Here is a 22,852-nt window from a genome sequence, read left to right on the forward strand (position 1 = left end):
CATGGAGTGATTTTTTTCTGGGACTTTCTCTATCACTTAAACATCATCACTGTCACGCATTAAAGAGTCTTTTTCTCTGTGTGCTCTCATTTCAGTGCATCTCTATCTCTGTCTGGTAAGCAGGAAAGGGAGGTCAGAAGATGTCCCTCATCATTTCTTCCTCATTACTTCCCAGCAGCTGATTGGCCTGTCTCATCATATGAGCTTCATATGAGAGCTGAGGGTGTCATCACTGTAGGACCTACAGTACAGTAATGACACCCTCAGCTCTCATGAGAAGCGTTCGTCGTCTTCTTTGGGAGTTTAGCCTCAGTCCTTTCATCCTGTGTTAGTGGGAGAAGTCAGCGTGTGCCACCTCAAGGTGCGTTCAGGAGAGCTCAGTGTAAGATTGTCTCTCCCAAGCTTGGAGCTCTCCTCCTTCAGCACACACCAGCAGGTATGACTCACTCCTCACCTGTGGCAGGCGAACCTGGAAGAAACATGATTGCTTATGTTATTGTGTCATGGCTTATAAAACGTTGCATTAAGATATATATTTTATATATATTATATAAGAAGAAAAAAACAGTATATCAATTCAATTCAGTCATAGTATACTACATTGATTTGGGCATTTAAAATAGTATTGTGCACATTTGAGTTGATACATGAAATGTATTTATGGAAAAAACAGAATGGAAGTGATAATAATACAACTAAAAATGATAAAAATAAAAATAACAATAACAACACTAATGATACAAGAATCCTAGATTTGAGAAGCTTTTATAAAAATCTAAATAACAAAAATTTAGAGGGAAGGTTCATTCTTTTTAGATGAAAATGGTCAAATTTAAGACTGAATATTTGAACAATTAACATCTTTCATCTTAGATCAACAGTTACGGGAGGCAATAGTTTCAACAAAATCTGTTTCATTTTATTTTGAAGCCCAGCACCTCAACACAGGTGTTTGCAGTCACTGTGGCTGCTTAGACCTCTGCTCAGGTGGGAATTGGGTGGAGCTTTGCTGGGAATTGCCTGGTCATCAGCCTCATGGTAAAGCTGTAAGGTGTTGTGACCAGTCATAGTGAAACACCTGTGTAGGTGTACCATGACTGAAGTTATTTTACTATGCAAATTTCTTCCACTCATTTTCAGATATCTGTGTTATGGTAGAGGTGTGATGTTTTTGCACAGGGGTTATTGGTTTTACAAGCATACATAAGCATTGTACATAATAATAACTTTATTTATATAGCTCTTTTTAAAACAATGTTACAAAGTGCTTTCAATAAAGTAAAATAAAACATAGAAAGAGCAAAAGTTGTAGTTCTGTCAAGGAAAACAAGCAGTAGAGTAAAAGTAGAGGCAATTAAAATGATAAATTAAGATCATAAAACAGTAAAACCAACAACAGACAAAACCATAAAATAGAAATTATATATACAGTACATATATATATATATATATATATATATATATATATATATATATATATATATATATGAGAAGTGATTAAAAAGATACTGAGGCAGTGAGTTCCACAGCTGAGGGGTCTGGACTTTAAGGTCCTGCTTGGTAATAAGACGGTTAGGAGGAACAAATGAAAGACTCCTGTCTGAGGATCTCAGGCAGTGTTGTGGCTCATAAGGCACCAACAAGTCCATAAATTAGCGAGGATCCTGACTCAGTAAGACCTTGAACGATAACCAATGGAGAAAAGCGAGCATTGATCATGATCAATACTCATGATCACTTTTTCTAGAATTAGTCAAGAGCTTAGCAGCAGCATTTTGAATGAATTGGAGATGGGAAATTGGCTTACTTAAGTAAAGTAAGTTCCAATTTGTAGTAAAAAAAGTAAAATAATATTTATGCTACTTTCCATAACTAAACAAACATTGCACTTTTTATCAGATACACTTATGTGACAGCTATGTTTACTTCTACTGAGCAGATTAAGATTTCACACACAAAACCAACAAAACATGATGCATTGCTATAGATAAACTACCCAACAGTATGTAAAGTAGTCAAGATTAGCTCCACACACACTACAACAAAATGCTGTTCACACATGAATGCATCAATAAAAGTTACACTGACAGCAGGTGTTGTCCTGCAAAATGAGACCAATTTATTTTGATATATTCTCTTGAAGTTGTTGGGTTTTTTTAATGAATGCAGCGCTTTAACGTGTAGTGTATGAACATGCTGTACTGTATGTCTGAATATTTCTACTTTGTGTTATTGTGACTTTTACTTAGGTGAATTAAGTGCATATCTCATTCTACCACTGATGATGATAAGCTCCCACATACAACTACAAAAAAATCAATGTAATAAAAATATGAGTATTGCATTCAAAACCATCAGTCAAATTCTAAATGACAGATTACTATTTGAGTGTGTTGTCCGTACCCTGTGGAAGAGGAGCAGGTGGCGGTGGAGGGGAATCACCAGCGGGTAATGGCAGGCTGGGGGCGCTCTCTTCCTCTGTAACACATGCAGGTCAGACCAGTGAACAGACAGCAGCTTTTGCAGGGACATAAATAGAGGCTGGCCTGCTGAATAAGAGCTTGGCCAGCTGAACAGCTCTATTTTCATGCCATACATAGAAACCTTGTGTTTGCCCATTAGCAAACCTGGCCTTAGTTACTTACACAACAACTGTAAAGCATTTTCAAATGGATAAAGAATCAAACAGGATACATGCTGCTTTAAAAGTGTTTTTCTTTTCCATGTCAGGCAGAGAAAGAGAATATGAAAGTGGATTAAAGATAGGCTTACATCCCCTGGTGCGTCCACACAGTGGGCAGGCAGAGCAAGAGATGCTGGGCAGATACTCAGCTCTGTGATTGGAGGAGAGAGAGGAACATCAGAGCCCATGATGTGTGGTGGCACTGTTGCAGGCATTCAGCCTTGGGGGTGCGCTGCTGACCAGCAAGATTTGTAATAAAAGAAAGAAACAGACGAAACCAAAAACAGTACACATATGCAGTGATGAAAGGGATGATTGTGTGAGTTTGAGAGAAGGGAGAGTGATGGAAAAAGCAGTGATTGAAATGAAGTGAACTGAGACTGCTTTTTTTTATCTTCACACATGGAGCGAGGTGAGGTACATGCTTCTTGTCCACATGCTTATGCAAAAACCAGGACTTGTGGTTATTATTCATAACACCTTCATCCATCAGCCCAAGCAGCAGGAAGACCCTCATCACTGCATCTTTAAAAAGCTCATGACACTGTATTGATTTATGGAAACGGGCATCCAAGTTCCTGCATACCAAGTCTATTCTTAGAGTGGGTATTTATCACCATGTTCTGACTGAGGCCTCCAACATAAGCAGATGCTGCTGGGACTGTGCAGCACTGTGTTTGTTCAGAGTGGCTCATATTGTCTGGAACTCATTCCACCTCACATTTATGTTGTTCTTAAGAGACTCAGGACTGTAAAGTAGTGCTTGGGTTGTGTGGATGACTGTGTGATTAGGTAATGGTACTGAAATACCTGCTATTCTGAAAACGACCGTAGAAGATTGTTTAAACCAACTGGGTCAAATTTGACAGAATAAAAAGAAAGCCACATCCCTACTTCTACATGGCCTTCACTTTTAGTCTTTTTTTGTGTTCTGTGAATTTCATTACTACTCATGAACACCTGTATGAATGTGTTAGTTGTTAGGATTATCATGGTTGCGGTCTTCAGAGTGTGTATGGCATAACTCATATCCTATAAAAAGTGAAACAGAGAGGAACAGTCCAGGCTGCATAACATGATGAGTATGATGATGATAATGATGCAGATGAGGATGGTGTGATGAGGAAGCAGGGGTGTTGATCCCTTGCCTTTCTCTTTGGGTGTTCTCCCGTCCTGCATCTCCCCCTTCAGTCTCTCAATTTCTTTCTCCAGCTCACAGTATCTCCTCTCTGCTTCTTGCAAGCGTCTGGTGGACACAGAGGGAAAGAACTGTGAGTTTCATCACATCTTTTCTTTCAGCCCTTCAAATGATTTCAGTGAATCAGTGATGATGTAATGTGACTGCAATGGATGCTGGTCTTCATTTAAAGGGTAGCAAATGATCGACTCCAAAATAAAAATGTACCTACACATGTACTTTCTTCAGCTGATGTTTCAGACAGTCTTCTTGCACAAAGATCCAATCAATGTGATAAATATCTTAGTTTTGTTTTTCAGCAGATGACTGCAGTGCATGATACTTCACAAATCTTCATCATGTCAGTGCTTTTACAGTAACTGGATAAAGGGAAATATGAGCTTCACTTTCACTTTTACTGTTTGTAACATGTTATTGTTAAGTCATCAGGCCCCAAATGACCCAGCAGTAACCCATGATAGTGAGCTCTTAAATCTGTATGTACCTGCATGTAACTGAAGGTTGCTGCTTTGATTGTCAAACCTAAGTTAATGAAAGACACCAGCGGTGACACTGAGCCTTTGCAGTCAAATGCCTCAAGTCTTTGCAAGCTCATATGAGTATTTGGAGTCGTTTTGAAAATTATAATTATGTATTCTTACTTAACATCAGCAAATGAAGTAATTGAGTGAAGTAATTTTGGGGCAGACACAGTACCTAAATTAACATTCAGTTTTGAAATAAACAGAAATAAAATGTCTGTGGTGAATATTCTTTAGAATGAAAGAAGGTTAAAAAAAAAAAAAAGAAAAAAGAAAAAATGCAGACAACAGCTTGTACCAGATCTCCTTGGAAGTCCTAATAGGAACAATGTTTGTGTATGAAACATAAGGGCATGCACAGACACTCCCATTCATTTGAATGGGGGCACTGGGTTTATGCTGCAGGAGTGGGGACCGCTTAGAGTTCAAGAAAAAAAACGCAGCCGCAAGAAAATGGACTGGAATCAACTTTTGCCAAAACACAACCTAAGGTCACATTGCACTGGCCAATCGCATACATGCAAGGACACATTCCTGGTGGGTTACTTTGTAACATGAATACCATATTTGACTGTTTAGGCCTACCTCATTATCATTGTAATGGAAGATAAAACAGTCACCACTGTGAAAGCTTTCCAGAGTTGTGAAGTCCTGTCTGTGAGTGTTACAACCTGCTGTGTTGTGTTTTGGCTTCTGATAAGTCCTTAAATGCATTAATCGAACGGCTGTGGCTCAGGAGGTAGAGCAGGCTGTCCACTAATCAGAAAGCCTCCTGCTACTCCTCCACCTCCTCAGTCTGTATATTCAAGTGTTCTTGAGCCAGATACTGAACCACAAATTGCACCTGATGGCTGCGATACTGTAGCTGCATCAGTGTTTGAATGTGCGTGAATCTGGGAATTCTGGCATATTAAATAAAGCATGGAGTGGTCAGGGTACTAGAAAAGCACCATATAAATGCAGTCATTTTACCATTAATTTGTAACTTCAATTCAACTTCCTGAATAGTATTTCATTGACTCACCCATGCCACAAACAACACGGCCCCACCTGAAACCTCCTGCATTGTAGTGCTGGATTGCTGGAGTTGCTCTGAAAGCAGCCTCACTGAACATCTTAAAGCTTGTCCTCCAAACAAATACTATGAATAAAGCCTGATATACAATGACATCCCGCCAGCCAGGCAAAGTTGCCGGCATTACAACAATCCCTCAACAAGTGTGAGTAGCTATCAAACTGTAGAAAACCTCTGGATTATTAGTTTAGTAGTAATTAGTATTAGTTTATACTGTAGGTGGACAGAGTTTAAAAAATCTGTACTGATTTAAAATAGTCAGTACTCAGCACAGGCCATGGATTGCTTTTATAAAGGTGGCATCGGTGTCAATTGATACCTCTGCAAGTCTTCATCGAGTCCTGATATTTGGTTAGTCTCCTCTTGGGTAGTGTGGGTGGATGCAATAGGATCTTGATCCAGAGTGAGCGGGTGTTCCAGCAGTGCAGGCAGGTCCTCTGATAGTGTGTCTGTGAGCTGCCACAGGTAGATCAGACACAGCATAGTAAAGAAAACACACTGAGTGGTATTTACAGTCATCTCATGAAAATAAATTAGAAATGCTGCATATGAGGTTATGAAGTAAGTGATACAACATGACAATTTCTTACCACTTTCTCTGGAGTATAAAGACTCTCACACTCTCTATGCGTCTTGTTGTCAATCTGCATCATGATGTCTTTACTGCGGTCCAAGGCACCCGTCTGACTATAAAAGAAAGGCAAATTCAACAATATCCAGGATGACACATAAAGCCCAATTAGAGTGATTTGAGTAATATAAATGCAAATCACGTCACCTGGTAGCAGTGTAAGAATATCCAACAAAAGCCAAATGTACTCCTATTGGAGCTCTGTCCATTACATCTGACAGCGTCTCCTGCAGAATACAACACATGCCAATTTTCCAACAACCACCAGTTAGTGTTACTTTGTTAAAAGGTACATACATTTTGCATACAGACAGACTATAAGCCAATTTGATGATATGAAGGTTTTTTTTACTTAAAGACTGTGTAAAGTGAATTCAGACATTTTCTTCTAAACACATTAAATAGGTCATAAATGTATTTCTAAAAAAGGTGTAAAAAGCATTTCAACCATTTAGATTTGTTCAGGATTTAGTGGGCGGGTCTGAAAATCACACAGCGGTAATTAGCATAAACCCGCCTGCTGCTGTAGAGGTATAAATATATTCAGCACACACTACTACTATTACTACAGTCTACAGTTAGCCAGTTAGCTGAGTTAGCCGCCGAGTTGGCCGCCAAGTTAGCAGCAGAAAGCTCTCAGACGTAGCGTCCATGTTTCTGGTAGAGGTGGTGACTTTGATTGACAGGTGACACTTGTTAGGGGGCGGGGCTTCAGTGGACTCGGTGGGCACTCACACAGTGTTTGGGAGCAGAGAAAAAGGGAGTTTTACACAACTTTGAAGCCTAAATATATTTAGATTTTTTTAATCATTCAAATTTGGCAGGGTGGTTAACAACACACTTTTCTGTGCTATGTCAAACCATACAGTCTATGGTCAGAACACATCTATTCTTACTTTACACAGACTTTAAGTTAAACATAAGTTAACCAAAGCAACAATATGGTAAATAAAAGGATTAGAGATTTCTTGCATCATCCACATTAAAGTGTGAACCATTAACCAAGTTGCTTTCAATGTGCACAGATGGTTTACAACTTTCACTACTTGAAATACTTCCTTTAAACACAAGCTCCTATGTAACTGCATGACACAGAGAATATTACTCTGAAGTTAATACCATTTCACTGAGACAGTCATCCAGAATGTCAAAGTTGGAGGTGTCAGTAGGATTAGATACTTCAGGCAGGAAGGGAGCAGGAAGTTTATGCAGGGAACCCCAGTCTAGTCCACAGAAGAAAGGATGGCTCCTGAAGTCACTGAAGCCTTTCATCCCCAGACGGACTTCCCTCTCACAGATGAGCCCGGTGATGATGGAGCGAGCGTTGTCTGAAACCTCAGGGCCAGATGGAGGGAACTCAAAATACTCCTGGGGATTAAAAGAAGACGATTCTAAGTTTACCTAAGTCTACTATGATTGCTGACACTGCTAAAACCACCACTAAACAAACATACAAGTAGCCTAGATCAAATTGGGAAGAAGAAGTTAGAGACCATTCTACTGGAATACTCCTTTAACCAAGTGCTTTAGTTGCCTAAACCTACACACACTGTAATCATACTTGAACATAGCCACTTGTAACCATCTCTCACTAAACTGAACCATGTTGTAGCTGCCATCTGTAGCTGTAGCAGAAAGCAAGTTTTTTTTTATGTTGGCACTGCATGGAAAAAAACATTGTTACTGATAGTTATCTGGATTTTCACAGACCCATTCAATAATGATTTCCTTTTATTGCCTACAGTTTATAAAATATTCATAATTCAAAATTTTGGAAAACATGCTTATTTGCTTTCTTGCTGGGAATTAGATGAGAAGATTGATACCAGTCTAATGTGTATGGTAAATATGAAGCTACAGCCAGCATTAGGTCAGCTGGTATAAAGCTTAGCTTAGCATAAAGACGTGAAGGACAGGGAAAAAGCTAGCCTCATTCTGTTTAATGGTAACAAAAACCTACAGACCTGCACCTCTAAAGCTCATCAATAACTGGTTATCGGGTTTATTTAATCCATAAAAATCAAAATGTAAAATGACATGGTGTGGTTTTACAGGGAAGTCCCTTCTGGTTGAGGGAATAAGCATATTGAACTGAAAATGTTCTGAAATCCTTTTTTCTTTAACCAGTCATCTATAGGCATCGTCAGTGTGAGTGTGATCTACCTGAAAGTGGATAATCTTTGCGTATGTTTCGGAGATGGACTCTGCGTAGAACGGTGTGGTCCCCAGCAGCATCTCATAGGCGCAGATACCCAGAGCCCACCAGTCACATTCAGGACCATAACTTCCACCTCCTTCTACTGCCCTCAAAATCTCTGGAGACAAATAGTCAGGCGTCCCGACTGCGAGGGATGAATGAACCTGCAATGAAATTGAAATCAAAAGCCTGATGGATTTTCAAGCATATCTATAGGTCATGACCTGTATTTCCAGCATCTGTTCTGTTGTGTGGATGTGAAACTATAACTGGAAACATTTGCTGGATGTTTGTCAGTTTGTTTGCTTTTTGGTGTAGGCAGTCCACTCGAATCTGACACAATAAACCTTCCTCCCAATGGTTTCACACTATTCCACTGATCTACAGGTGCTGGAAGCACACAGGTCTCATCATTCCCTGCTGTGCCAAGTTTGGCGTTTCCTCGTGGGGAGTGATGAGGTCACAGCCTTTAGACGCTAAACATCAACGCATGTTCTACATTCACACATTAATCCATTCCACTAGAGATGGCTGACTGAACTACGTGTTGATTCTCACCATCCCATCATCTAGGAGCCTCAGACAGGAGCCAAAGTCCCCGAGTCTGATGTGTCCATCAGCTGTCAGCAGGATATTGTCAGGTTTGATGTCTCTATGTAAGAAACAAGTTGGAGGAGACAGGTCAAATTTCATTCATAGAAAACAGCATGTTGTAGGGTGGTTGCTGTTATGTTACAGTAGAGAGTGCATACATGTTGGGTAAGAGTAGTAAGTAACATTTAAAAAGACAATGTTAACACTTAGGTCATACTTCCTCTGGAAACTGGAAATGCTTGCAGTCTGAAACAAACATTATGAGCACAATAGAATCATTTACCTGTGTACATAACCCAGCCTGTGGACAGAGTCAATGGCCATGACCATCTCAGCCAGGTAGAACTGAGCCATGTCCTCAGTGAGCCGGTCTCCAAACTTACTGAGCAGGGTCAGCAGGTCTCCCCCAACATAGTAATCCATCACCAGGTACTGAGGGAGGAGGGAGTGGATAAACAGTAGATGAGGGAAATGGTGGTGGGATTTGCTAAACACTTACTTGATGATTGGTTGTGTTCACACATACCAGATAGTTGTCATCCTGAAAGGCGTAGTGCAGCTCAGTAATCCAGTGTCTATCACCCCTCAGTAAAACCTCTCTTTCCTCTTGGTAACATGCTGTCTACATTAGACGCAACAAAAAAGACTACATATAAATGACAAGTAAAAAGACACTTGATGAATTAAAGAGGATGTGTGTTTACCTCTCCTCTCCTCAGCATGTCCCACTTATTCATAATCTTCAGAGCATACACTTGATGAGTGTTTCGCATTCTCGCCACTGCGACCTGCAAGAAGGGCAGCACGCGCACAAAGCATAAACACAGTGACAAGATAAAATAACTACGAGGCATGCATGCACAAAATGAATGTATCCATTACTTCAGGAAATGAAGCCATGCATGATTACAAGTCAGTAATAATCAGTAAGTCATCTAAATCTGCTTAACACAGTGAGGCACAGTGACATGCGGTCAGGGGAGGCAGGTGAGGCCGTGCCTCACCTGTTATCATGGAAAAAGACTTAAAAATGAAAAAAATAACAAATGGTTATATTTGTCCAGTGATTTGCACTATAAGGTTATTTTCTATCTAACTTTACCAGTTTCGGATTATTTTTAATTCAAAATCGCTGAATTTTCACATGTACTGATCAAACACTGAAAAGAGACGTGCAGTGAGGCAGCAGCGAGACAAGCCTCACCATGGATTGCGCAATGACTGGGCTTACTGCGCTGGCATGCTATGCAGTGAGACAGTACAGCTGTACAGCTTTCTCTCTGTATGTCGCTATTAACATGTTCAAACACTTTTACTATATGAACTAAATTTCCATAGTTTAGATGATGATATAATGTACAGTGTTTGTAGCGTGTTTCGTGTGCTGAGCAGCATAAAACGGCTGCAAAAAGTCACTAAGTGAGGCACGCAGTTCTCCGGCCTCATGGCAGGGGGCGCTCCTGATCCCAGTGATTCTTATTACGACTCATTAGCTGCAGAATAAGTGACAGTAAGCTACAACTCTGCTACAACTACAGTGAGCAAGTCGGCAAGTCATCCGCTACAGTTTGTATGTGTAAAGAAAGCTGATATGAGATTTTAAACATAACCTGTTAACTGCTGCCAATCAAATGGTGAATAAGTTACTCTGTAGGGTTCATATGTTTGTAAATCTGATTGTGATGAAGTCAGTGCCTCACCAGACATGAACCTCACCGCACGTCACTGGTGAGGCAGCTTTATAAAACCTACAGATAAATAATACTGCACATTTTTTAACCAATATTTCATTGAGATATTATTTCATTCATGTTTTGTATTTACACTACTTTGCCAGATAATTAGTTAAAGTAAGGGAGCAGTGTATGAGACACATCTCTCAATATATTGATACAACATGTCTTTGACTGAGTGTCAACAGAACTGCTTTATTACAGGGCCATTCTACTGGATTGCATTGAATTGTACTGGTGTAGCTCATAAAGTGGCAACTCAATGTAGAATAAGGAAAATCTTAAATCACAACTGCAAACCTTTACAGGATTGAGTCTGGTGATAAGCTGAATGATGATAGTTATTTTAATTAGAGAACACAGTGATTGATGTAAATGTTGATAAATGGCTACCACAAACACCCAAAACAACACAAGCAAATTTGTTGTTGTCTCACTGTTACAATGTTTAAATTGTGAGACAGAGTTGAATGTCAGGATGATGAATACAATGATAATAAGATATAGAAGTGCCATCACTGATTATTAAAAGAAATACGACAATGTGCTTTGAAGAAGAGAAATATTCTTTTCTGTCATATATTCTTCATTGCCTTCTCCCGACCTGCTCACCTCACTGAATGTGCCTCGGCCAATCACCTTCAGGATGTGAAAGTCTTCTCTTTTGATGCGAGTCTTCTTCACCTGCCTCACCAGGGGCTCCGCTGTGATAAGAAAAGAGTATTATTTGTATCCTTATAGATTATAAAGAGCATATGAATCATTAGTTCCATTTGATCAAGAGGATGGTGGATTGGTAATGCAGTGTGGTTGTATTGTTGGGAAGTTGCTATATGTTTCTATGGAAACAAAAAAAAAGCAGAATCTCAAAAACATGTGTGCTGGAAATGCCTTTTGCAGTCAATGGCAGCATAAATCACGTTATAAAATATGTTCATCAACAATTGTGAATCACTGCAACCACAAGAGGTCCTTGAGCATATGGTCATAAATGTACACAAAAAATACAAGGTGACCAAATGCATGATCTCCTACCAGTTTACACTGGGTAGAGAAAACACATCTGAATTCATGCACTTTCAATTCACCATTTTTAAATCTCTGGTAGGTATTTTCAAGAAATACAAATTCAAACTTCTGTCAAGACAAAATATTCCAATTTGACTATCTGTGGTGACGAGTAACTGAGCTTGAATGAAATCGATCAGATGTCTGTCCAAGAAATTCAGGTTCAACCCTGCACACTTCAATTCTCTGTGTTCATTTGTGAAACTAATATGACAGAATGAGAGGAACTCAAACCAGATATGATCAGACATATTTAGTAAGTATGTTTCAGTGCAATTAGACCAAAACCACATTTCTAGAATACCAGCCAAAATATCTGAAATAAACCAACACCTCAGCTATATATATACTATATACTATATATTTGATACATCCAGCAGATATATCTTTGTGCTACACTATTTTACAATCCTACTTTGCAAACTGGAAAAACTACAACTCTGGTGCTGGCACATTTGTTAGGTAACAACATAACATATCTCCTATTGTGGAATTAACACATTATGCTTAATTTATTGTGATGCCCCACCGAATGCATACATAAATGCAACATGGCTTTCCAAATGTAAACACTGTCTATATTATATAGCTATATTATAGCTACAAACACTGTCTATATTATATAGCTATATTATAGCTACAAACACTGTCTATATTATATAGCTATATTATAGCTACAAACACTGTCTATATTATATAGCTATATTATAGCTACAAACACTGTCTATATTATATAGCTATATTATAGCCACAAGCACTGTCTATATTATATAGCTATATTATAGCCACAAACACTGTCTATATTATATAGCTATATTATAGCCACAAACACTGTCTATATTATATAGCTATATTATAGCTACAAACACTGTCTATATTATATAGCTATATTATAGCTACAAACACTGTCTATATTATATAGCTATATTATAGCCACAAACACTGTCTACATTATATAGCTATATTATAGCCACAAACACTGTCTATATTATATAGCTATATTATAGCCACAAACACTGTCTGAGCAAAATAAGACAACAACTTCAACTTAAGTTATGGAAAAAAGTGCCAAAACTGCACTGCCATATTTATTATGCTGCTTTGCAGTCATTGCAAATTGCAATTGACTATCCGTAGGACACATTTGGAAATAGTTCCAAACCACAGACATAAAAGCCGTTTCTGGAGCGCTCCTCTCAGCTGTTGTGTCTCCAGCAGAGTAGGACCCAGATAGGACCCACCAGACTCTGACGGTGACGTCACAGAGGCGACTCGCCGAAAACATAACAGAGAAAATGACAACCTAAGGGGTATTGCACGAAACCAGGATAAGGGATTAAGCCGGGATATGTTAGTTATCCTGGCTGAATTTAGCCTCAAGTCGGTTGCATGAAAGCAGGTTCAATTTAACCTGGCCCAGTTACTATGGTGATTTATTCTCTGCAGCTAGCCTGCTCCAGACCAGGCTAACAACCAGGCTAAGATTATTCTCAGGGATTCATCTGGCAGTTCTGTCAATCGTGTGACAAATTAATGGGTTTTACAGCATTTCCATGGTCTTTCTAAATATGTTGCATCATTTTAATTATCCTGCATTAAAATATTACAGATAGACTATATTGTCGTTTCATTAAAGTCTGTTGACTGTTTAATTGCAACAGTCATTTTATAGTCATTCATGTGGTATCATTATTGTGTATAATGTACAGTAGATTTACTTTGTACTATTTACTAGCTGATACTCACAATGTTACTTGGCTGCTTCTGAGGCTGAGCAGCATCTGGGTCCTGTTACACATGTTATTTTCTATTAGCATCAAATCACTGACTTCATATCCATTATGGGCTAAATGAGCAAGACATTTCCACAAAATTGACATGATACCTCAAGCCTGGAGTCCAGCAACACTGTCTCCTCATCTGCAGAAGTGCATCCTGCAGCTGCAGATGTGCCTTCCCCCTGCCCTACACCTAATCATAATAATTGTTTGCACTTAATTATATTTCCTGAGTAGCATGCACTTTTACTTGCCACATTTAAATCAAAGTGTTTAATTTAATTTAAATCAAAACTGTTGATTAGTGGGCTTGGACAGTAACTTCTTTAGTCCTTTAATTGTAATGTTGACAGTTCTAGTGGAGCACTGTTGTATTAATTGTACTTTTTTTTTTAAGTATATTTTTGGGCTTTTTGCCTTTGATGTACAGGTTCGTAGAGAGAGCAGGAAAACTGGAGACAGAGAGGGGGGAATGACATGCAGGATAGGAGAGCTCGGTGCGGGATTTGAACCGGGGTCGCCTGCAGCGAGGACTGTAGCCTCAACACATGGGGCGGGTGCGCTACCCACTGAGCTATGCTTAACCCATTAATGGCATATTAACTGTACATTAATTGCACTACTTATGCATTGAGCCGGTCCGCGATTGTCTGCCAGGCTTACTCCCTTTCCTTGATTACAGTGCTTTGTGCTTGTGTTGCCTTTTTTTTTCTTATAATTTCTTTAACCTCATCATGAAATTCCATCAGGAGCTGTTGTTCAGCGGCCGTGAAGAATGACGCGCAACACTTTTCCATTTTCCAATCTGTGATTCTGTGATCGATGCCATGGGTCTATTTGAGAATGCCGTGAACACGCACTTATCCCAACTATCTACACCTGGCTTGACATAGCCGCGCCTTTTCATCCTGGCTCAGCAAACGTGCAACCGAATAAGCCAAGATGCGCCGGTCAGACTAGATCAAGCTGTGCTTGCTCAGTTATCCTGGATTTCTTTATTCTACTTTTGTGCAATACCCCTCAGGAGGTAAACCTCGTTTCTGTTTGTGTGTTCGTGTACATGACGGTGGACGCTATGAACTTTTTAGCCACGGTTAGCCACAGTTAGCGACCTGCGAGTCTAGCTTATAGTCATCAAGCGCGCCGGTAAACGTCCCATGCTGCGTTCAAGGCAGGCTCGGAAATGCTGAAGCCTACAGAACAAACATCGGTTATAAAAACTTCATACCGATACTTCCCGATATTACATTTTTAAGCAAATATAGACCGATAATATCGGAAGGCCGATAATATCGGACATCCCTAGTCAGAATCTATGAAAAAATAATTAACGCTGATTAACTGATGGCTTTAACATTATCATATTGTTGAATTATCAAGGACTCTTGTGTTGACAAATGATAAAGATATCAATAAAATAATAATTCTGAGAGCAGGTCTTTCAGTCAACCAATCACAAAGATTCAAATTGTTCTAAAATCTACATTTTAATTTAATTTAAAGAACATCATCAAACAGTTACATAAAAAACACAAATAATCTAAACAGCTCAGATAATAACAACTATACAACACAAAGACAATGATTCAAACAACCTAAACATCACAGACATTCACTGAACCAATATTATGAAAATAAAATGGACATTTCTTGCTAGAAATGTTATCCAAATACATTTTAATGCTGTAAGTTAAGATATTGTATTTTTCACTGAGAATAAAAGGAATGTCAAAGATTTGATAAAGTTCTACAGTTATAAATAAATAAAAGTGGTGAGGATGTTCCACTATGTCAGCGTCACCTAGTCATGAGAAGTACATGTGTGTATGTGAGGAGCATTTCCTAATGCTCCTAACATAAGCCTCTATCAGCAGTAATCATTTATTTGTGTTTTCTAAACTGTTACAAATCACTGTTAAAAAATAATGATGTTTAATGAAACACTTTGGGTAAGGTCTGGTTAGGTTTAGGTACAAAAACCACTTGGTTAGGATTAGAGAAAAATCATGGTTTGGATCAAAACGATCACATAAAAAGTGGTGTGAGTTAAATTACTTCCTTAAAGTTATGCAACCTTCATCGTCATAGCAACAGCAAACACCACGACAATCATAGACACAATTTTTTAAAAACTGACACAGCAGTCTCTTGCAGCTACGCTCACTTTTTGCCATCTATCTAGTCATCCAACCCACCTCCTCCTAGTAAGGATATATAGACAGCATCTGAACTGCGTCACATCTCAAGCTGTAGATGGATGCTAGTTGGCACTGAGAACACACGTCTACTTTTCACACCTATGCAAGGCAAAACGCGACACACCACTGGTGGAATGGTGAGTGTGTTTGGTGTGATACTGGGCTGGAGGCTCAGTGATCATGTCAGATGTGCACATGATATGACATGTTAGAAGTCTTTAACAGTGAACTTTTTTTAGATGCGTTCATACTATTGTCTTTCAAATAACAGCAGCTTCCCTTAAACTGTGAACATGCATGCAGTATGCTGCTCTGCATGTCCTTCCAACTGAACAGATTTGCCATAAAGGGAGTTCCTCTTCTACAGAACAACTGTCTGAATAGGAGTCGCTCTGTACAGCTAAAAATAGCAGCTATCATTTATGAATTGAGGCAAGTTTTCCAGTCCTTTATTTTTATTTTCATTCCCCACCTCCTCACACACTGAGAGGAATGCAAGTGAGACAGAAGCACAGTGCAAACTGTTTTTTAGATGAGGAGCAACTTCAGACACACACACACACACACACACACACACACACACACACACACACACACACACCGTTGCTTTCAGCTTGAACATTTCCTGAAGCAATGAAAAGCCCTGGGTCAGTAGACTGGATCTGCCATGTGAATTGGGGTGTGTTGCAGTCTTGTGATTTTATGATGCCAAATCTTGCATTCAGTCAGAATGCGATGAATAGATAGCATTCATGCTGAAGTCAAAGATCGATGAGTTTTGTATAGTTATAGTACATAACCGTGTAAGTCATTTTAGTCACACAGGAAGGCTGTGAGAATGTATTTTCCTGCTAACAGATATTAATATTAATTCCAGTTCTCTTCTAAAAATCCCATTATCAGGAAAACATCATTCTGTTTGTTTCTATGTAGGAAATAGACCCAACTATCTGTTCCTTGTGTTTCCTGCAGCTGTATCCTGACAAAAAAAGCCAACTCTGTGGAACATTCTGTGCATAAGTGTGTGTGTGTGTGTGTGTGTGTGTGTGTGTGTATACAGTATGTGTGTATTTCTGTGCATGTGCCTGCTTGTGTTTATTCAAGTCTACCACCATAAGTGCTCTGCCAACCTTAATGCCAGTTTCCTGTCCATGAACGGCGATTACCCTCCATGAAAAACGACTGAACAAAGATGGAGAACAGGGCTTTAATGAATGAATCAATAACAAATAAATCAATGAAAAATTAGTCAAGAAGTGATGAAATGTCCCGGTTCGGGGTTGTTTTTGGTATTTCTTCTTTCATTTGCATACTTCTACTGCAGCTTATATTAGCTGGAGGTTTTAATGTGAAGTAAAACAGCAGGACACAGTTCTGAATGGAACATGCAACAGAAAGAAACAGATGTGAATAGCTGAAGAGACTTGTGATCATATCTCATGACTGCACATGTTGATGACTAAAGCCCATTCATGAAATCATATCTTGTCAACAAATGTTAAGTTATGTGTCAGGCTAAAAAGGTGCCTGCACACACTGCTGCTTCACTACAGTCATTCTGCCTCATGTGTAAATGAACTACATGCTCTCTTTAAAGTCTGTGTAAAGTAAGAATAAATATGTGTTCTGAGTTTGACATATCACAGAAAAGTGTGTTGTTAACCACCCTGCCAAATTTGAATGATTAAAAAAATCGCCAAATATATGAAATTAGGCTTCTAAGTTGTGTAAAACTCCCCTTTTCTCCGCTGAAACCCCGCCCCCTACCAAGTGTCACCTGTCAATCAAAGTCACCACCTCTACCAGAAACATGGACGCTAGGTCTGAGAGCTTTCTGCTGCCAACTCAGCTGCTAGCCCAGTGGCTAGCTCGGCAGCGGCTAACACGGCTGCAAGCTCGGCAGCTAACTCAGCGGCTAGCTCGGTGGCTAACTCAGCTAACTGGCTAACTGTAGACTGTAGTAGTAGTGTAGTAGTAGTAGTGTAGTAGTGTCCGCTGAATGTATTTATACCTCTACAGCAGCAGGGGCGGGTTTATGCTAATCATTCAGACCCGCCCACTAAATCCTGAACACAGAAATCTTGAAACACAGTTTGTGAAGCCTAGCTCCACAATTCAAATCTAAATGGTTGAAATGCTTTTTACACCTTTTTTAGAAATACATTTATGACCTATTTAATGTGTTTAGAAGAAAAAGTCTGAATTCACTTTACACAGTCTTTAAATGTACTGATGTTAAAGTGAGACATAAGTGGGATATGCAGGACACATACCTACGTAGTACCTGTATGAAACTAATTATGCAGCTATAGACAATGTGAATTATTAGCAAAAGCAGAGAAAAACATAAATAAATATATGACTGCTACTTCAGTACCAGTTAAGACATTTGTTGAATGCTCTTAGTGGTTTCATATGATCACACTCACACAGACAGGTTGTCACTCTGTTGGCACTTGCTATTAATAATGATATTTTTGAGGCCATAACATAGAAGAGAAAGAAAACAGTGATGGAGTCTTTGCTTGTTCCTGTAAATGTTGACTCTGGCTCTGCACCCATCACTGACCTGTCCTGTTAAAGCCATGTAGGGAGTGACCAGACCCAACGCTAACCAGACACAGGGAGGGGAGGGGTAGAGCTACGTGAACCAGAGCTGCCAGATCATTTGACCAACTTGGTCAAAAATAAACTATTCTTTTTTCATTATTTTTCACCAGACACCAATAAGATCTTCAAATGTGCACAATCGACCCTGAAATACTTGTACATGCTCTGATAACAGGGCTCAACTCAAAGTCTGTATGTAAACCTGGATTGAGAATCTGGAGAACTACTAGAAAACACATTTAATTACCACTGAAGCTAAATGATGCAACTTTGTCCATTATAAAGGGATGGTTCACCCAAATTACACATTAAAAAACGTGTTCTTACTATTTGTGATATCTTACTTTCATATGATCTATATCTTAGAGTATTTGTCAACAGCACTGTCTGTGAATGTGAGTGTAATAGGGATACTGAACCTGGATAGGCATATTGCTGTTGAATTTTTAGATGCTGTAAACACAACTGTCCACTAACCTCACATCAATTTCCCTCTTCGTGTTTCCCTATTGAGCTGTGGTGGAAGTACAATAACAAAAAGAGGAACACTGTAATGTTGAAACATAGAAGATGAAGATTTGACTCATTTGGACGCTGAAGCTTCATATTAGCTTCACATCAACTTTATAATCCATGTTTACACAGAAGGAGGACTGTGGATTTAGTCCTCCATCACTTCCATTGTAAACATTATGAAGGGATCTTCTAATGGTCAGTATGAACAGGAGGAATCATTACAGCAAGTAACATCAGTAAAATTGTGAAGCAATCATTTAAAGTAAGAAATGGAAGTAAAAACATAAGAGTATACAGCATGCCATGTGAAGAAGATGACAGACATAGGGACACTATCATGACTATTAGTCTTTATCACTATTTGGTCTTAATTTTGTCCTGTTTGAACTGATAGAAAAGCTCTGTAGCATACATTAGCCTGTGCATCTAGTTTAAACTACACCCAGGTACAAACACTGTGATTATGGTTGTTTCAGTTATAAAGCAGGTAAGGGTAAGAAGGCAAAACTCCCAGGCATTTATTCCTCCTGCCTGTGATGCCTCTATCATCCTTACCAGCTGTGTGAACCAGATTTAATCTAAAGCTCAGGCCTCGAGTCCAGCTAAACCTAAAAAATTTTCTTAATCACCAATCAGCCTGCCAACTCTGACACTGGATCCTCATCCTGGACACATGCTGGAGTTAAATTTGGAAAGTCCCCTCACTGTGGGCACATGATAACCCCCAAGTGACTATAGGACAATACAGTACAGTAGGTACACACACAGTCACATGAAAAGATGATGTCAATAACAGAGGAAGAAGGAAGGTAAAAGTTGGGCAGTGCCTCCATCACACACATAAACACAGTTTTTGTGTAAAAATGTGTGTGTGCGTGTGCTTGTATTATTATCCACACACATATTTACCTCCCATATACAGTATTCTTATCTTTGAGTCAAGGTCTTGGTGACATGACAGCAGGCTCATGAGGGAAGGTAGAGTCAGTAGAAGAGTGTTGCCTTTCATAACCTTGTAGTGTCTCCTGTCTCTTTTAAGCACAATGCATTCTGGGTCATAACTCAGAACTTGCTGAGGCAGGTCTGTGTGGTTACTCCTCACATCTCACACCCCAAATTGTGAGGCTCATTTGGCGCTGGCCGACACTTTCATGACTGTAATCCCTGGAAAAAGTCGACCTGCTTGTCAGTCAGTTGTGTAAATGGAGATAAGTTGAATCACGAGTTCCATGTAATTTAATAGTTGTATTGCTTTTATGGTTTATTTGAAAATAACAATATGACACATGTATGAAATAATACTGTAAAGCAATGTAATGTAATACTGTATAGATAATAACCCCATACATGGATTGTGTCTCATAACTGGTTCTATAGAATAAAAGTAAATAACAGTGTACAGTAGGTTATAACATTAGATGTTTCCTTTAAATCTTTTTACGTTTTGGGCTTCAGATTGAAGATACATGAACATCACTCATTTAATTTAATTTAATTAAAAATATATATTATTATATAAAATATTTAATTACTCCAATTATTTTCTGTTGATCCACTAATTGAAAAACAGACTAATCATCACTTTCATTGTTACTGCAGGCCACTCTGTGTCCAAGTGCTTTGATACAGCTCAGTAACTAAGGGATTCATTTTTACATGGACTGGAAATATAGAATAATCTTAAAACAGACAAGCATGTAAAAAAAATAATAGTTGGAGCTGCAGTAGACTGGCTGTTGGTTTAAGAGTTTATCTTTCAACTGGAGAGCTTCATAATGAGCGAACATGCATTCTGAATTAGCTTCTGTGCAGCTGATTTGTACAGTAAGTGACCCTGCTGTTACTGCACAGAAGCCAAAAACACTGATTCATCAAGAGGATCATTAAAGTATTACATCATAAATGTAAACAAAGGACAACATCACAGATTATTGCACGTCACCCGTAAAGATGTGTCAGCCTTGTGTTTTCATTTACAGTTTACACAAATTTATGTTTTGGTTCCAGATCCTAAAAACCAGAAGCCAAACCCCTCCCTCAAAAAACCTGCGTGTATTATTATCACAGTAAGATGCACAATGTGCTTCATTGAAGATGATTTGTTTTGATCCATTTCCTATAATCACTTTAAAATCTGTGTTTTATTACTCAAACCTCACTGTTGATGATAAATGCGAATGTTTGTGTACAGCACACCTGTGTCTGCACTCTAACGTATAAATCAAGAAAGAAATGTCAGCAAGTAAATGCACTGAGAATCATAAAACCTTTTATAAGGAAATGAACCAGCAGACTACCAACAATAAACAGCCACAATGTTTAATCCTGACAGCATTTTAAACAAATCTCAGCTTTGTTGCGATTAGAAGCCTGCTTCAGCTGAGATGTGTGAAACTCAAGTCACTATTGTGTTAAGATCTGCTTTCATGCTTGCTTGTGTAAACCATGAGTGTCTGTTATAAGCTTTAAGCAGCTTGACATTGTATTTTACAGTGATCATTCCACCATGTATCTATTTTAACCCAATCCATGACCTTTCCCTAACCCCAAACCAATTTATTTTTGTCTCCAAACCTAACTAAACCTTAACACAGGAAATCAGTTTTTATTTTTATGCAACAGCTTTTTGTAACAGTTTTGGAAGTCACTCCCAAAAGATGTTTAACTGCTGAATAGGGCATCAGATGAGGCAGACAAGACACACTACATCCTAAACTGGCACTGCAGATAAATTATGAGGTGCAGAACTATCTAACATGAATGTAATTCCCACAGCCTGCAGTAGCTGCTTCCATTATGAACCAGGGTCCACATTATTTTTTTAAATGCTGCTTTTCTTCATAGAAATTAAGTTCTAAAAAGTTGAGCGAGACGAAGTGAATACTATTAGCATGAGTGAACTCTGTGTGTTAATGTTGAGACAAAGTTAATAGCTGACGAGGTTAATCTGTAATAAATGAACTAATGTTTTTCCCTCTCCCTGTCCAATGTGGATCTTGAACAGCACAAACATGTGTGGAGATCGGTTGATTGTTCTTGATCAGGAGCCAAACAAAGTGGCTGCTGAGCAACATGTGCTGTCAGTAGCAGGGTGAGAAAATCAGGTCAGCGTGATAATATTTCAATGAAATGATAAAGGTGTGTGTGTGTGTGCGTCAGGAGTTCTCCAGGCATGTGTGAGTCAGTTGAGCAGAATTAAAAATGCTTGGCATTTAAATTAAAACACGCACACACACGCATACTTAGCAATAACAAAAAAAGAACTCACCCCATTGCAAGAAACCAGACACATACTTCTCCCTTGCAAAGGGCGAAGAGCAGAACTCCTGGTAGACGCCCACCAGTAGGTCCAACAGGGTTTGGAGTCCAACAGGTCCTGTGGTCTGAGGGCCCTCAGCCAGGTCCAGTGCACCAAGGCCAGGGCCCGTCGACATGACGCCCGCTGATTGAGAGGTTTGTGGGGTTTAGAGCTTTAATGAAAATCTGGTGTCCATAGTGTGCTGCACTTAAAATCAAGCTGGCTCTTCCTCCTCCTCTTCCTCTGGGTATACAGTTTCTCTGTTTGCTCTGTTGAGTCTATCACATGTACAGTAACAGCCCACCCTCCCTGTCTTTTCTCTTTTCTGGACTGTAACCTCCCCACCAACACATACACACACACACACTCTGGATATCTTTCTGGATCACCACCCAACACAACCCAACCCCGCCCCCCCTCCCACCCCCCACTCCCCCTTGCCTCTCCTGACCTGCCTTTTCTCTTTACCTACTCTGCTTGCTCATCAGAGCTGTTTGTTTTCTACGAAGACATTTTAACAGTTGATCTTCTCTCTTCGTTCCCTCACTTCTATTGTGGCACAGTTTGACACTTTTTCTATCTCCTGTTTGTCTTTGTATGTATGTGCCGTCCTCTGTCTGTCTGTCTGTCTGTCTGTCCCCTCCTTTGCCTATCTTGCTGTCCCCTCCTCTGTCTGTCTGTCTGTCTGTCCCCTCCTTTGCCTATCTTGCTGTCCCCTCCTCTGTCTATCTGTCTGTCTGTCCCCTCCTTTG

General features: G+C 39.3%; 1 protein-coding gene across 1 annotated transcript; it reads right to left on the reverse strand.

Moving 5' to 3' along the window:
• Nucleotides 1–5: 5 nt before the first annotated feature.
• LOC128371181 (myotonin-protein kinase) lies at nt 6–22,367 on the reverse strand. Its single transcript, XM_053331427.1, has 15 exons — nt 22,071–22,367; nt 11,245–11,336; nt 9,604–9,687; nt 9,426–9,521; nt 9,183–9,331; nt 8,864–8,957; nt 8,272–8,469; nt 7,228–7,476; nt 6,256–6,335; nt 6,068–6,164; nt 5,797–5,933; nt 3,832–3,929; nt 2,773–2,834; nt 2,404–2,478; nt 6–469 (listed from the first exon to the last, which is right to left on the reverse strand). The coding sequence occupies exons 1-15, from the start codon at nt 22,234–22,236 to the stop codon at nt 368–370; spliced, it is 1,779 nt and encodes a 592-aa protein (XP_053187402.1). The 5' UTR covers nt 22,237–22,367; the 3' UTR covers nt 6–367.
• Nucleotides 22,368–22,852: the final 485 nt, after the last annotated feature.

The sequence above is a fragment of the Scomber japonicus genome, chromosome 13 (assembly GCF_027409825.1).
Source record: "Scomber japonicus isolate fScoJap1 chromosome 13, fScoJap1.pri, whole genome shotgun sequence".
In the NCBI taxonomy this organism is placed as follows: domain Eukaryota; kingdom Metazoa; phylum Chordata; class Actinopteri; order Scombriformes; family Scombridae; genus Scomber; species Scomber japonicus.

What these genes read in the sequence shown, in the direction of transcription:
- LOC128371181 (XM_053331427.1), bottom strand. Translation starts at nt 22,236, where the DNA reads ATGTCGACGGGCCCTGGCCTTGGTGCACTGGACCTGGCTGAGGGCCCT. An exon ending in TTCAGGATGACAACTATCTG is followed by an intron (nt 9,332 to 9,425) that starts GTATGTGTGAAC and finishes CTCCTCCCTCAG; the next exon opens with TACCTGGTGATGGATTACTA. An exon ending in CAAAGATTATCCACTTTCAG is followed by an intron (nt 7,477 to 8,271) that starts GTAGATCACACT and finishes TTTAATCCCCAG; the next exon opens with GAGTATTTTGAGTTCCCTCC.